At 67.0% G+C, this 13,149-nt stretch overlaps 2 protein-coding genes across 7 annotated transcripts in view; one reads left to right on the top strand and one right to left on the bottom strand.

Moving 5' to 3' along the window:
* EXD3 (exonuclease 3'-5' domain containing 3) overlaps positions 1-3,242 on the bottom strand; it is a 56,678-nt gene extending 53,436 nt beyond the window's left edge. For all 6 annotated transcript variants that reach the window (XR_013960622.1, XR_013960623.1, XR_013960624.1 and 3 more), the window contains exons 1-2: positions 2,933-3,242; positions 409-660 (exon numbers count right to left, since the gene is read on the bottom strand). Coding sequence is in view for 2 of the 6 variants with exons in the window: in XM_080668677.1 (XP_080524803.1) it covers positions 409-660; positions 2,933-3,086 (406 nt within the window). In the remaining 4 variants the exon portion in view is untranslated. The remainder of the gene's footprint in view (positions 1-408; positions 661-2,932) is intronic.
* Positions 3,243-5,569: 2,327 nt separating this feature from the next.
* NOXA1 (NADPH oxidase activator 1) overlaps positions 5,570-13,149 on the top strand; it is a 10,171-nt gene continuing 2,591 nt past the window's right edge. The window contains 8 exon segments of the mRNA XM_080669016.1: positions 5,570-5,827; positions 8,113-8,195; positions 8,602-8,710; positions 9,472-9,606; positions 9,850-9,957; positions 11,397-11,459; positions 11,723-11,740; positions 11,742-11,767. Coding sequence (XP_080525142.1) covers positions 5,651-5,827; positions 8,113-8,195; positions 8,602-8,710; positions 9,472-9,606; positions 9,850-9,957; positions 11,397-11,459; positions 11,723-11,740; positions 11,742-11,767 — 719 coding nt within the window. The 5' untranslated portion in view covers positions 5,570-5,650.

Genomic DNA, 13,149 nt, shown 5'->3' with positions numbered 1-13,149 from the left:
GCATGCCCGGCGCCCGGAGCGCATGCTCTGCAGCCGCGTCCAGGAGCTGCGGGGCCAGCGGCCGAGTCAGGGTTCCCTGGGCTGCCCCCGGGTCCACCCCATCTGCGTCCCGTTGTCCTGCTTCATCCGCAAAGGGGAGCCTCACAGCAAACTGTGCTCAGCACAGACGGGGCGGGGCCAGCTCGCGTACCCCATGCGAACCCCGGCACAGAACCCCCCACTCTGCGCACGCACGTGCATCCCACACGGCCCACATGCGGATCATGCACGTGCACCACAAGCACACACCTTGCACACACCACACACACACGCCCCAGGCACGCACCCCGCACCCCCAGCTCAGCCAAACGCAGCCCAGCTGGACTCAGGACCGAGGGGACACAGACTCCCCCACAGAACAGCACTCACCACGAGCGGGGCCACCACCAGCGGGGTCACCACCAGCGGGGTCTCCACCAGCGGGGTCTCCACCAGCGGGGTCACCAGTGGGGTCTCCACCAGTGGGGTCTGCACCATTGGGGTCTCCACCAGTGGGGTCACCAGTGGAGTCTGCACCAGCGGGGTCACCAGCGGGGTCTGCACCAGCGAGGTGTCCAGGGTCCATCCTCAGGGCAGTGGGGCCGGGACAGGGAGGCAGCAGGCAGCCTGAGGAAGGTGGGACTAGAGAAGAGAGACAATCAGGCCTGGGTTCCACCTGGTGGGGGGGTGTGGAGGGATCCCGACGCAGGGCCACCTCCCTATCTCAGAGGCTGGGGGACCCCCCAGGGGGACCTGCAGTGAGAACCCACAAGCCCCCCGCCGTGCGGCTCGCCAGGCTGGAACCGGTGCAGGTGGCCACCGGGTTCCTGCGGACGCGCACTTGACGCTGGACGGGCTCCCACATTGGCAGGGAGTACCCCGCTTTTCCTCCTTGAACCTGATTTCTCGGGGCCTTGGCGACTCCCGCTCAGGCGGCTCTGTGGGGACCCCAGGACCACACGGCCGCCTGCTGGTCCAGGCCAGCTGCCCGGGCGCTGAGACAGCCCCACCTGGAGGCCGCTCCCAGGGGCTCCTCGGCCGTCTGTGAATCTTCACATCCATGTTTCTTTCTTTTTTTAATATATTTTTACTAGAGGCCCGGTGCACAAAATTCATGCACAGGGGGGGAGGTGTCCCTCAGCCCAGCCTGCACCCTCTCCAATCTGGGACCCCTCAAGGGATGTCCAACTGCCCATCCCTCTCACAATCCGGAACTGCTGGCTCCCAACTGCTCGCCTGCCTGACTTCCTGATTGCCCCTAACCACTTCTGCCTGCCAGCCTGATCACCCCCTAACCACTCCCCTGACAGCCTGATTGATGCCTAACTGATCCCCTGCCAGCCTGATTGCCCCTAACTGGCCTCCCCTGCAGGCCTGGTCACCCCTAACTGCCCTCCCCTGCAGGCCTGGTCGCCCCCAACTTCCCTCCTCTGCCGGCTTGGTCACCCCTAACTGCCCTCCCCTGCAGACTTGATCGCCCCCAACTGCCCTCCCTTGCAGGCCTGGTCGCTCCCAACTGTCCTCCCCTGCTGGCCATCTTGTGGTGGCCATCTTGTGTCCACATGGGGGCAGGATCTTTGACCATATGGGGGCAACCATCTTGTGTGTTGGAGTGATGGTCAATCTGCATATTACTCTTTTATTAGATAGGATAGAGGCCTGGTGCATGGGTGGGGGCCAGCTGGTTTGCCCTGAAGAGTGTCCCGGATCAGGGTGGGGGTTCCCTTGGGGCGTGGGGCAGCCTGGGCGAGGGGCCTGTGGTGGTTTGCTGGCCGGCCACGCCCCCCCCGTGACCCAAGCAGAGGCCCTGGTATCTGGGGTTTATTTATCTTCTACAATTGAAACTTTGTAGCCTGGAGTGGAGCCAAGCCTTCTGCTTGCTCCGTGGCAGCAGCCATTTTTTTTGGGATTTATGTATCTTCTATAATTGAAACTTTGTAGCCTTAAGTGGAAGCCTGGGCCGGCCAGGGTGTGCGGAAAGCTTGGCTTCCTCCATCGCCGGGGGCAACCCTAGCCTCCTGCTCTTTCCAGCTCCGTGGCTGCCGCCATTTCTGTTTGGGTTTTATGTATCTTCTATCACTGAAACTTTGTAGCCTTGAGTGGAGGCCTAGGCCGGCAAGGGCAGGCGGAAAGCTTGGCTTCCTCCATCGCCAGGGAAACCCAAGCCTCCCTCCTGCTCTCTGTGGCTGTAGCCATCTTGGTTGGGTTTATTTGCATATTCACTCCTGATTGGCTGGTGGGCATGGCTGGTGGGCGTGACTGGTGGGTGTAGCAGAGTGATGGTTAATTTGCATATTACTCTTTTATTAGATAGGATTGATATTAGAGAGGAAGGGAGAGGGAGAGAGAAACAACCATGATGAAAGAGAATCAGGGATCAGCTGCCTCCTGCACACCCCCTACTGGGGATCGAGCCCGCCACCCAGGCATGTGCCCTGACCGGGAATCGAAACCTGACCTTCTGGTTCATAGGTCATTGCTCAACCACTGAGCCACCCGGCCGGGCACGTCCATATTTCTAAGGAACACACAGTATGGCTATTTCCCGGGTTTCCTGTCTGACTGACCAGCTCAGAGGTAAGAGCTCACTGCTGTGCCCCGACACCCCGCAACCTCCTAAAACAGCTCGCGTCCCCCGCTGACTCGCCGTGAGGAGACACGAGCACAGCACGGCCGTGCAAACCCTGCTCGCAGCTGAGCGCGTGGGGACCACCGGACTCCTCCGTCCTGCACCGTCGGCCCCAGACTTCCGCTCTGGCCACGTGGAGCGGCCAGTGCTGGCCAGCCCTCCCAGTGCAAACACATTGACCGGGAAACAGAGTTCGGGCAGCCGGCCGCAGCATAAGGCAACACGTGGCCGTGCTTCCTGCAAGAGGGGCCGGGCCAGGGTGCCCTCCCAGCCACGCCCCCTGACCTGGGCCGGCAAGCACTGCGTCCTGCGTGCAGAGGAGGCGGTGGCAGGTCTGTGGACAGGCTGTCCTCTCCCGTGTTCTCACGGTCCTCCCTCCGTGCGTGTCTGTGTCCTCACCTCCTCCTCTCATGAGGTCACCAGTTACATAGAAGGTCATTTTACCTAAATCACCTCTTTAAAAACCTCCAAATCCAGCCCAAGCCGGTGCGGCTCAGTGGATAGAACGTCGGCCTGCGGACTGAAGGGTCCTGGGTTCGATTCCAGCCAAGGGCACAGGCCCGGGTTGCGGGCTCGGTCCCCAGTGGGGGGCGTGCAGGGCAGCCGATCCATGATGCTCTCGTCAATGATGTTTCTCTCTCTCTCTCTCCCTTCCTCTCTGAAACCAATCTCTGGGGCCCTCTGACCTCGAAGGGAGGATGACTTGGGCCTGCCAGGGGCCCCCACAGGGAGCTGGCCAGGGCCCAGGTTTCCACGGGGTCCGTTTACAGCCGCGTCCGGGCTGCTGGGCGCATTGAAGACGGATGGGGAGGCCGGCAGGGGGCGCTCAACCCACATGTCAGTTACAGACCCGGAGAGGCCACCAGCAGGACCCCGGCCACTGAGACACCCCCTTCCTGAGCTGTCCCTTCCCCACGGACGTGGCCACCGCCTCCCAGCCTCCACAAAGGGAGTCCCCTCCCGAGTCGTCTTGCCCGCCTGCGGGTCTGCCACAGGGAGCTTGTCCTGAACTGCAAGTCTCTGCTCTTCCCGAGCGAGCCCTTCTGCTGGCTCAGCGCCTGGCTGCTCCGCCTCTAAGGTCCACAGTGGAAGGCCCTACGAGAAAAACGGAGGGTCCCCGGGAAGAGGGAGCCTGGCCTCCAGCCGGCCTGCGCTCCCCAGCCTGTGAGCCCGCCCGCGGGTGCTGGACTTGCTGGTCCCCACAACCTGCGTGAGCGAATTCCTTACACTCAACGCATCTCGCCCTGGACGGGTTAGTTCCATGGACAGAGCGTCCGACTGCGGACCGAAGGGTCCCGGGTTCTCTTCCGGTCAAGAGCTCGGACCCCGGCTGCAGGCTCCTCCCCGCCCGGGGCCCTGGTCGGGTCGGTGCAGGAGGCAACCCATCGCTGTGTTTCTCTCCCTTCCACGCTCTCTAAGAATCAGTGGGGAGACATCCTCGGGTGAGGATGAAAAGAGAACAATAATAAATGAAATCCAGGCCTCTCCCTCCGTGCGGGGCCTGTTCCTGGGGAACCCCCTTGACCGGGAAGCCGCAAACGGGGAGCCACCTTCCAAGTGGCGTCCGGGCGGCAGGGGGCGCTGTGCGCAGCCTCGACTCCCGACAGACGCCGCCGCAGGACCGACCCACGCGAGCAGCTCAGCCCACGGGACGCCGCCCCCCGCCCCGCGCTCCCCCCCCCGTGGACGTTCGTTCTGCCCCGCCGCTCCCACTTCCGCCTCCCCCCGTTCTGCCAGGCTTGCTCGGCTATACGTGGCTTGCGGGTCCCGAACTGCACTTGTTTCGGTTCCCAAATAAGCCCGTCTCTGCTGGTGGAGGAACTTTCGTTTTCAAGGTCCATAGGGCCCATCGGGGGACACCCCAGCCCGAGGCCGGATGAGGCTGGGTTCGGCCTGCTCGCCAAGACCCCACCTCTGGGGGGGAAGATGGGGGACCCTGGGGAAGCGGAGGGGACGGGTGCCGTGGGGCTCCTGAGAGGCAGTCCCCAGAAGTGTGGCTGGAGCGCCTGCACCCTGCTTTCCGGGGGGGGGGGCAGGGCCTCAAGGTCCCCCGCCCAGTGGTGCCCCGCCTCTGGGTCCCCCCCAGTGTGCCCTCCGCAGCGCCGGCCGCTGCGTGGAGCCCGTGGGCCGCCTGTGGCCCGAGGCCAGGACGCGCTCCAGGCGCAGCTCGGCTCCAGAGCGCGAGGACTTGGACTTCGCGCCCGTCAGACTCGGCCCGGGCGGGCGGGGTGGCGGCAACAGTTCGGCCCCTGAGGGTGCTGGGCTGAGCCCCTGCCCACCCGCTGCCCCTCGGCCCAGCCCGGCCTCCTGCGCCTCAGCCGACCCCGCCCGCCTCTGCGCGCACCCCGGGGGGCGCTCACCTGAACCCGCGGGGGCCGCCCGGAACCTTGGCTCAGCCACGGCAGCAGCGGTAGCAAAGGACCCGGACGGCTTTCCCCAGAGCACCCAGGCCACGCAGCCGGGCGGGTCCCAGGATCCCCGCTGAAGTGGCGGCGCGAGCGCTTGGAGCTTCTTGGCGGAAGTCCTGAGGGGGCGGGGCCAGGCCGGGAGGGGCGGGGCCAGGTCGGGGCGCGGTCAGGCGGGGGCGGGGCGGGGCTGCCAGGGAAAGGGCCGGGCCATATCCCAGAGGGGCCGGCCACTGGGCGGGGCGGGGCCATAGTGGGCGGGGCCGGGTCCTGCTGGAGGGCGTGGCCATACCGGGGGCGTGGCCATGCGGGAAGGGGCGGGGCCGCCCTGCCCCAGGGGGCGCCTAGGACAGCAGGAGGCGTGGCGCACCTGGCTCTCACGGACCCCCGGACACGTGCCCAGCAGTCCGTCCGCCTCCCCTGACCTCCCAGCGGCCTCGGAGGGGCCCCACAGCCCGAGCCCATCTCCGGACCCAGACGTCCCTGCTCCGCGGTCATCTCACTGGACCCTTCCCTGGACCCCACCCGCCACCTGCCGCGCTCCTGCCCGGAAGCAGGGACTTCCGCGGCGGCGAGACAGACAGGTGCGGACGCCGCCATGCCCTCGCTCGGGGACCAGGTGCGCGACTGGCAGCGGGGTGTGCAGGCCGTGGAGCGCGGGGACTGGGGCTGCGCGCTGCGCCTCTTCTCGGGCTTTCCGGAGCCGCCCGCCAAGATGTGCTTCAACGTGGGCTGCGTGCACCTGCTGGCCGGGGACCCGGAGGCCGCGCTGCGGGTGAGCCAGGGCGCCCAGGGTTGGTGGCGGAGACTCCACCTCTGCGGGAGGCTGCTCCCCGACACCGGGGCCTTACGTACCGCTCTGGGTCCACCGCCATGTGATAAGACCCAGGTGCAGGGCCCCCTCCTTCCTCCCTCCCGGGGTCACCTGGAGACATCCGGTCAGTGTTCTGCCCCAATGAACACCTGAGGCAGGTGGGAGCCGGGTGGGCGGGGGACCCTCTCCCGGAGTTGAGTCAGGGCCAACACAGGCTCCGGTGCTCCCCAGCGAGGTGCTCACATACCTGGAAACAAGCTGGAGGCTGGATCCGGCTGAGACAGGACATACCTGTCCCCCAAGATGTAAAGTTTGGGGTTTCAGCAGATGCCTGTGGTGAGGACATAGTTCTTTGCCCAAACCCCAGATGTGAGTGCCCACCTCCCTCCCAACCTGCTCCCCAAAACAACCAAGAACTCAGGGGTGCACAACGGCACACACACCTGGCTTTACCCAGGGGGCAGCCCAGAGCAACTCTCTGCCCTTTAAAGGCTTTAACGTGCATCCAGCGATGTCTGTCGGTGAAAATGAAAGGAGTGTGTGTGCACAGCCGGCGTGGCTCCGTGGTTGAGCATTGACCTAAGAACCAGGAAGTCCGGGTTCCATTCCCGGTCAGGCCACAGGCCCGGGTTGAGGACTCCATCCCCAGTAGGGGGCGTGCAGGAGGCAGCTGATCCATGATTCTCTCTCATCACTGGTGTTTCTCTCTCTCTTCCTCCCCCTTCCTCTCTGAAATCAATAAAATATATACATATTATGAAAGAAAGAGGGAGCGGAAACTGGTTTGGCTCAGTGGATAGAGCGTCGGCCTGTGGACTGAAGGGTCCCGGGTTTGATTCCAGTCAAGGGCATGTACCTTGGTTGCGGGCACATCCCCGGTGGGGGGTGAGCAGGAGGCAGCTGATCGATGTTTCTCTCTCATCGATGTTTCTGGCTCTCTATCCTTCTCCCTTCCTCTCTGTAAAATATCAATAAAATATATTAAAAAAAAAGAAAGAAAGAAAGAAGAGGGTCTGATGCCGAAGAACATCCATGTCAGTGCCTGCCAGCGGAGGGCCTGGGCAAAGTGCACAGGAGACCCTCCGTCATGTCTGCCCTTGCATACGAACCCACAATTCTCCGTAACCCTTTCAGGGTACATGTTGCCCTTGGGAAGCCGATCACTGGACAGCAGGGGGTTCAGCAGCAAACTGCAGGGGCCAGGCGTCCAGTCACCACATCCGCATAAACTGCGATTTAACCAGAGAGGGGGCTCAGGTTGGGGGCGGGGGTCCAGGGGTCTGTGTGTTCAAGGCTCCCTCCCTCCGAGGAGGAGCCGGAGTGTTATCTGAGGTCGATGAAATTAAGTAATGGTCGGCGAGGCTTATTAGTAATACGGAGATTTAAAAAAAAACCATACAGCCCTGCTGCGGCGGCTCAGGGGTTGAGCGCCGACCCATGAACCAGGAGCACGGGCCCAGAGTGCGGGCTGGATCCCCCGTGTGGGGCGTGCAGGAGGCGGCCGGCCGCTCCATGATTCTCTCTTTTCATTGATGTCTCTCTCTCTCCCTCTCCCTTCCTCTCTGAAATCAATACAAACCGATATATTTTTGAAAGTGAAAAGACAGCTGCCATTGGTAACTGCTCTGGGGAGTGGCCAGGGGAGGGGTGCGCTGGGGAGCAGAGCCTGGGTCTTCCAGGTGGGACAGCGAACAAGCGACTTCACTGCCCTGCGCGGCCCCCATGCCGCCCACCCGGGTCAGGTTCAGTCGACAAGCCCCGCCCGCCCCCGCCAGAGCAAGACCGTGACCCTGGGTCTCTGTCCTCCTCGGGAACAGATGCCGTTGTCGGTGTGAGGAAGAGCTGTGTGTTCTTTCTGATGCCACTAGATAAGTGTGTCATTGTGTACGAGCGCCCAAAATAGGATTTCCAAAAGACGAAAGTCACCCCGAGGTGACTCATCAACGCGCCTCCGGTCGGCTCCCTGGTCCTCCTGGCAAACAGCCGGGGGTGCTGCACGACATCACTGTGCTCTGAGCCCTCGAAAGGCATCTGGGGAGCTCAGGGGCGGGGGCGGGGGTTAGGTTGTGGCAGCAAAGGGCCCTTGTGCGCCAGGCGGGAGCTCCGAGGGCCCCAGGCTGGTGCAGGGGGCCGTCCCAGGGCCGATGGAATTCCTTGGCCCCGTCACTGGTCATGCGCCCGGCCTGGGTCTGTGACATGGGGGTGGGTTACAGACCTTGGCATTCCACGGACATTTTTCTTCCCAGGCATTTGACCAGGCTGTGACCAAGGACGCCTGCCTGGCTGTTGGCTTCTTCCAGCGCGGCGTGGCCGGCCTCCAGGTGGGGAGGTGAGCGCAGGGCTCCGGGTTCCTCCTCTGAAGGCCCCTTGTGCTCCTGCCCCCGCCTCTCCCAGGGTCACCCCCTGGACTGGACGGAGCAGGGTGTGCAGGGCAGAGCCACAGTCTCTAGTCCATGGAGGAGGGGGCGGGGGCTGAGAAGCAGGAGGGACATGCCCGGGGCACAGCTGGGGTTCGAAAGAGGGTCTGGGGTGCAGGCGGGCCCCAGGCATGGGGGTGAGATGCCCAGAATTCAGAACTGAGCACCACCCAACATTCAAGACGCAGCCACATCTGGGCATTGAGCCCTTGGTTGGGACCCGAGTGACCACCACGGCCCCCAGCAGGTGGCCCTGGAGCCAGGGCGGGGGAGCCCGGGCAGGACTGCCCACCTCAAGCCCCGGCCCGGCTCCTGCAGGTCCCAGGAGGCCCTGGCCGACTTCCGGTGCGCCCTGGCCCAGCTGAGGGGGAACGACGCCATTGACTACACGCAGCTGGGCCTGCGCTTCAAGCTGCAGGCCTGGGAGGTGAGCGTGAGGGCGGCCAGGGCAGGTGGCCACCCAGTGGGCCCCCCTGTCTGTTACTGTCACGGGGGGCCTATGTGCACCGAGGCTCCCTCTGGCCAGGGTGCCCCCAGGCCCCGCTGGTCACTTCTACCCCAAGGAGGCTGGGGCCCCGGTGGAGAGGGGCATTGGGCGGCGCCCCCGTACCCCCAGCATGCCCAGAAACACGGGGCCTTGGAGCCTCTGGGGATCGTGGGAAAGACCCATAGCCCACCTGTGTCCCCGGCCCAGGGCTCTGAACAGTGCGGGTGGCTCCCAGCAGGCCCTGGTGCGGGACCCAGGGTGGCAGCGGCTCTAGGAGCGTGGTGTCGCCGCAGGCCTTACCCCAATCCCACGTGTCCGTCAAAAGTCCTTTCCCACGGGGGGGAGGGGACAGGGCCGAGCAGGCAGCACCCCAGACCCGTAGGGTGCAGTTCGGGGAGGAAGGGGCCATGAGGGGCCCTGCCAGGCGCAGAACGGGGGTGAGACAGGCCGGAGGACGCCCCAGGAATGGGAGGGGGGCTGGAGCCCTGGACCTCCGTGGTGGGTCCGGGAGTGACCACCACTGAACCAGGCCCTGGCGCTGAGGCCCGGAGTGTGGCGGCTGGACCGGGGGACCCTGCCGTGGGACGGGGGATGGGCCTGGAGCAGGACCAGGGCTTGGCTGGGGCCCCGAAGGGCTGAGCTGGGGTGGGACGGGGGGGGGGGGGGTCCCGGCTGCGCCCCACCGCCCACCCGGCTCCCAGGTGCTGTTCAACGTGGCGGCTGCGCAGTGCGCCCTGGGGCTCTGGGCCGAGGCCACCCGCAGCCTGGAGGAAGCGGCCGCCAAGGGGCCGGGAGGGGCCCGCGGCGACCTGAGCATCGCCCTGGCTCAAGTGCAGGTGAGGGGTCGGGTGAGGAGAGCCGGCCGGGCCCCCTCGGGCTCCTGAACCGACCCAGACAGGCTTCCGGGGCGCAGAGCTGCAGCTCGGGGCTCACCCGTGTGCAGGCGCCTCAGGACCGGCCGTGGGAGATGAAGACGCCTCCGGAGGGAGGCGGCTGGGAGTGGAGGGGCTGGGCCAGGGCGGTGCGTGGCCTGTGGGCTCCCGAGGCGCCCGCTCAGTCCCGTGGCCCACGCCCCCCAGAAACAGGCTCCCCTGCAGCCCCGGCTGGTCCCCAGGGGCGAGGTCTTCCGGCCCCCGCGGCGGCACCTGGAGCGCCTGGAGCGTGTGGATTTCCTGGGCAAGGCCAAGGTAGGGGCGCTTCCTCTTCTCGGGCCAGCATGGGGGGGGGGGCGACTCACAGGGTCTCCTGGGCCAGCACGGGGCGGGGGGGGGGGGGGCGGCGCAGCTCACAGGGTCTCCTGGGCCAGCACGGGGGCGGGGGGGGCGGGGGCTCACAGGGTCTCCTGGGCCAGCACGTGGGGGGGGGGGCTCACAGGGTCTCCTGGGCCAGCACGTGGGGGGGGGGGCTCACAGGGTCTCCTGGGCCAGCACGGGGGCGGGGGGGCGGGGGCTCACAGGGTCTCCTGGGCCAGCACGTGGGGGGGGGTGGGCTCACAGGGTCTCCTGGGCCAGCACGTGGGGGCGGGGGGGCTCACAGGGTCTCCTGGGCCAGCATGGGGGCGGGGGGGGGGCAGGGTGGCTCACAGGGTCTCCTGGGCCAGCCCTGGCGGGGGGCGGGCGGGGGGCGGTGGCGTAGCTCAGGGTGTCCTGAGCACCCGGCGGTGCTCACGGGGACACGGGTCAGTGCAGGTCCGTGGAGGGCCGTGGTGCGTGGAGAGTGGGCGCAGGGCTGGGCCGGTCTCCAAATGGCTCACACGCCTGGGACCCGTGGACCTGGAGGCAGAGCCGGGCCCCAGGAGCTCCCGCCTCAGCCGTGGCCTCAGAGCCGAGGGCCCAGGGAGACGACCAGGGTGGCCTGGCCACAGGGTGCCCCCCGGGTCAGGCGGGTCGGGCGGAGGCACCGCCGCACAGGACACGGGGAGCAGCTGCCCCCCACCCCCCGGGCGGGTGCACCGGGAAGTGGGTCCTGTGGGCCCAAAGCAAGGGTCGCCGGTTTTGAGCTGGTAGCGCTTGGGCCAGCTCCACGCCCCGAGGCCGCCGAGGCCAGTGCCCTGTGTGACCGTGTGCGGCCGCGGGTGAGGGCACACGGCCAACACGTGCCTTCGCGGGGCCCACAGGCCGAGGCGGGGAGTGGAGTGGGGGAGGGGGAGCGGCATTAACCTACCAAATTAGACTCCGCGTGCACAGTGGACTTCGGAAGAAGCAAGGGGGTTTGACAACTTGTACTAGGAACAGCTTACAGCAGGCGTCCTCAAACGACGGCCCGCGGGCCACAGGCGGCCCGCCGAGGACATGGATCCGGCCCGCCGGGTGACGCTGCCTGTCCTGCTTAGCAGCCGACGCGTCCCGGGCCCGCAGTGCGCATAGGAATTTGTTCATAGTTTTTTTTTAAACTATAGTCCGGCCCTCCCACGGTCTGAGGGACAGGGAACTGGCCCCCTGTTTGAAACGTTTGAGTGACCCACACAGGCGTGTTTCCTTGTCAGCCGTGTTTTCCGCCTCGCCGGCCCCGCCCCGCAGGTGGAGACTTGGGGTATGGGCAGGCAGCCAGGGCTGGGAGTGGGCATCACAGGCCCTGGGGTGCGGCTGGCGCCCCTGACCCGACACCCCCTTCCCTCCCTCCCCAGGTGGTGGTGGCCTCTCCAGCGCTCGAGGCCCGAAACCAGGGCGTCTGGCCTCAGCGGCCCCAGGTGGGTGGGCACCTCCCCAGCCACCGCCTCGGGGTTTCGGGGTCAGAGGGCTGCAGGTCTCTCCTGCCGAGGAAGGGAGATGCCACCTGCTCTGAGCCCTCCCCGGCTCCCCAGCTTTCCTCTGATGCGAAGTTGGGGGTGGCCGTCCCCACCTATGCCACAGTCTGTGAATACCAGTCCTGCTGCGGGGAGCCCTGCCAGCCGCCTGCCCTGGCGCTCCCCCCGTAGTCTGCACCAAGCTGGATGCCACCCTGTGCCCACAGGTTCGGGGTGAGGATGGTTGGAGCCAGGCCCCAGGCCGGCCCCAGGTAGGAAGGGGTGTCTCCCCTGCAAGCTTCCTCTCCTGTCGGGTCTGACCGGCATGGCCACTCTGTCCTGCCCTCTCTCAGATGGGAACTGGCTGGAGCCCCAGGGCCGGGCGCCCAGCCTCCCACCGCCCCCCACTGCCCCCCACCGCCCCCCACCGCCTCCCACAGCCTCCCACCGCCTCCCACCGCCCCCCACCACCCTCCACAGCCTCCCACCGCCTCCCACCGCCCCCCACCTCCCCCCACAGCCTCCCACCACCTCCCACAGCCTCCCACAGCCTCCCACCGCCTCCCACCTCCTCCCACCGCCCCCACCACCCCCCACAGCCTCCCACCGCCTCCCACCGCCCCCACCTCCCCCCACAGCCTCCCACCACCTCCCACAGCCTCCCACCGCCTCCCACCTCCTCCCACCGCCTCCACAAGCCTCCACCACCCCCCACACCCTCCACAGCCTCCCACCGCCCCCCACAGCCTCCCACCTCCCCCCACCGCCCCCCACCGCCCCCACAGCCTCCCACCGCCCCCCACCGCCCCCCACAGCCTCCCACCGCCTCCCACAGCCTCCCACCACCTCCCACAGCCTCCCACCACCTCCCACCTCCTCCCACCGCCTCCCACAGCCTCCCACCACCCCCCACCACCCTCCACAGCCTCCCACCGCCCCCCACAGCCTCCCACCTCCCCCCACCGCCCCACAGCCCCCCACGCCCCCCACCGCCCCCCACAGCCTCCCACCGCCTCCCACAGCCTCCCACCACCTCCCACAGCCTCCCACAGCCTCCCACCACCTCCACCTCCTCCACCGCCCCCACAGCCTCCCACCGCCTCCCACAGCCTCCCACCACCTCCACAGCCTCCCACCACCTCCCACCTCCTCCCACCACCTCCCACAGCCTCCCACCACCTCCCACCTCCTCCACCGCCCCCACAGCCTCCCACCGCCTCCCACAGCCTCCCACCACCTCCCACAGCCTCCCACCACCTCCCACCTCCTCCCACCACCTCCCACAAGCCTCCCACCACCTCCCACCTCCTCCCACCGCCCCCCACAGCCTCCCACCCGCCTCCCACAGCCTCCCACCACCTCCCACAGCCTCCCACCACCTCCCACCTCCTCCCACCACCTCCACAGCCTCCCACCACCTCCCACCTCCTCCCACCGCCCCCACAGCCTCCCACCGCCTCCCACAGCCTCCCACCACCTCCCACAGCCTCCCACCACCTCCCACCTCCTCCCACCACCTCCCACAGCCTCCACCACCTCCCACCTCCTCCCACCGCCCCCCACAGCCTCCCACCGCCTCCCACAGCCTCCCACCACCTCCCACAGCCTCCCACCGCCTCCCACCACCCCCCACCGCCTCCCACCACGCCTCCCA

This window comes from Plecotus auritus, assembly GCF_963455305.1.
Source record: "Plecotus auritus genome assembly, chromosome: 5".
NCBI classification, from domain to species: domain Eukaryota; kingdom Metazoa; phylum Chordata; class Mammalia; order Chiroptera; family Vespertilionidae; genus Plecotus; species Plecotus auritus.
This window is presented reverse-complemented; position numbering and strand designations above follow the sequence as displayed.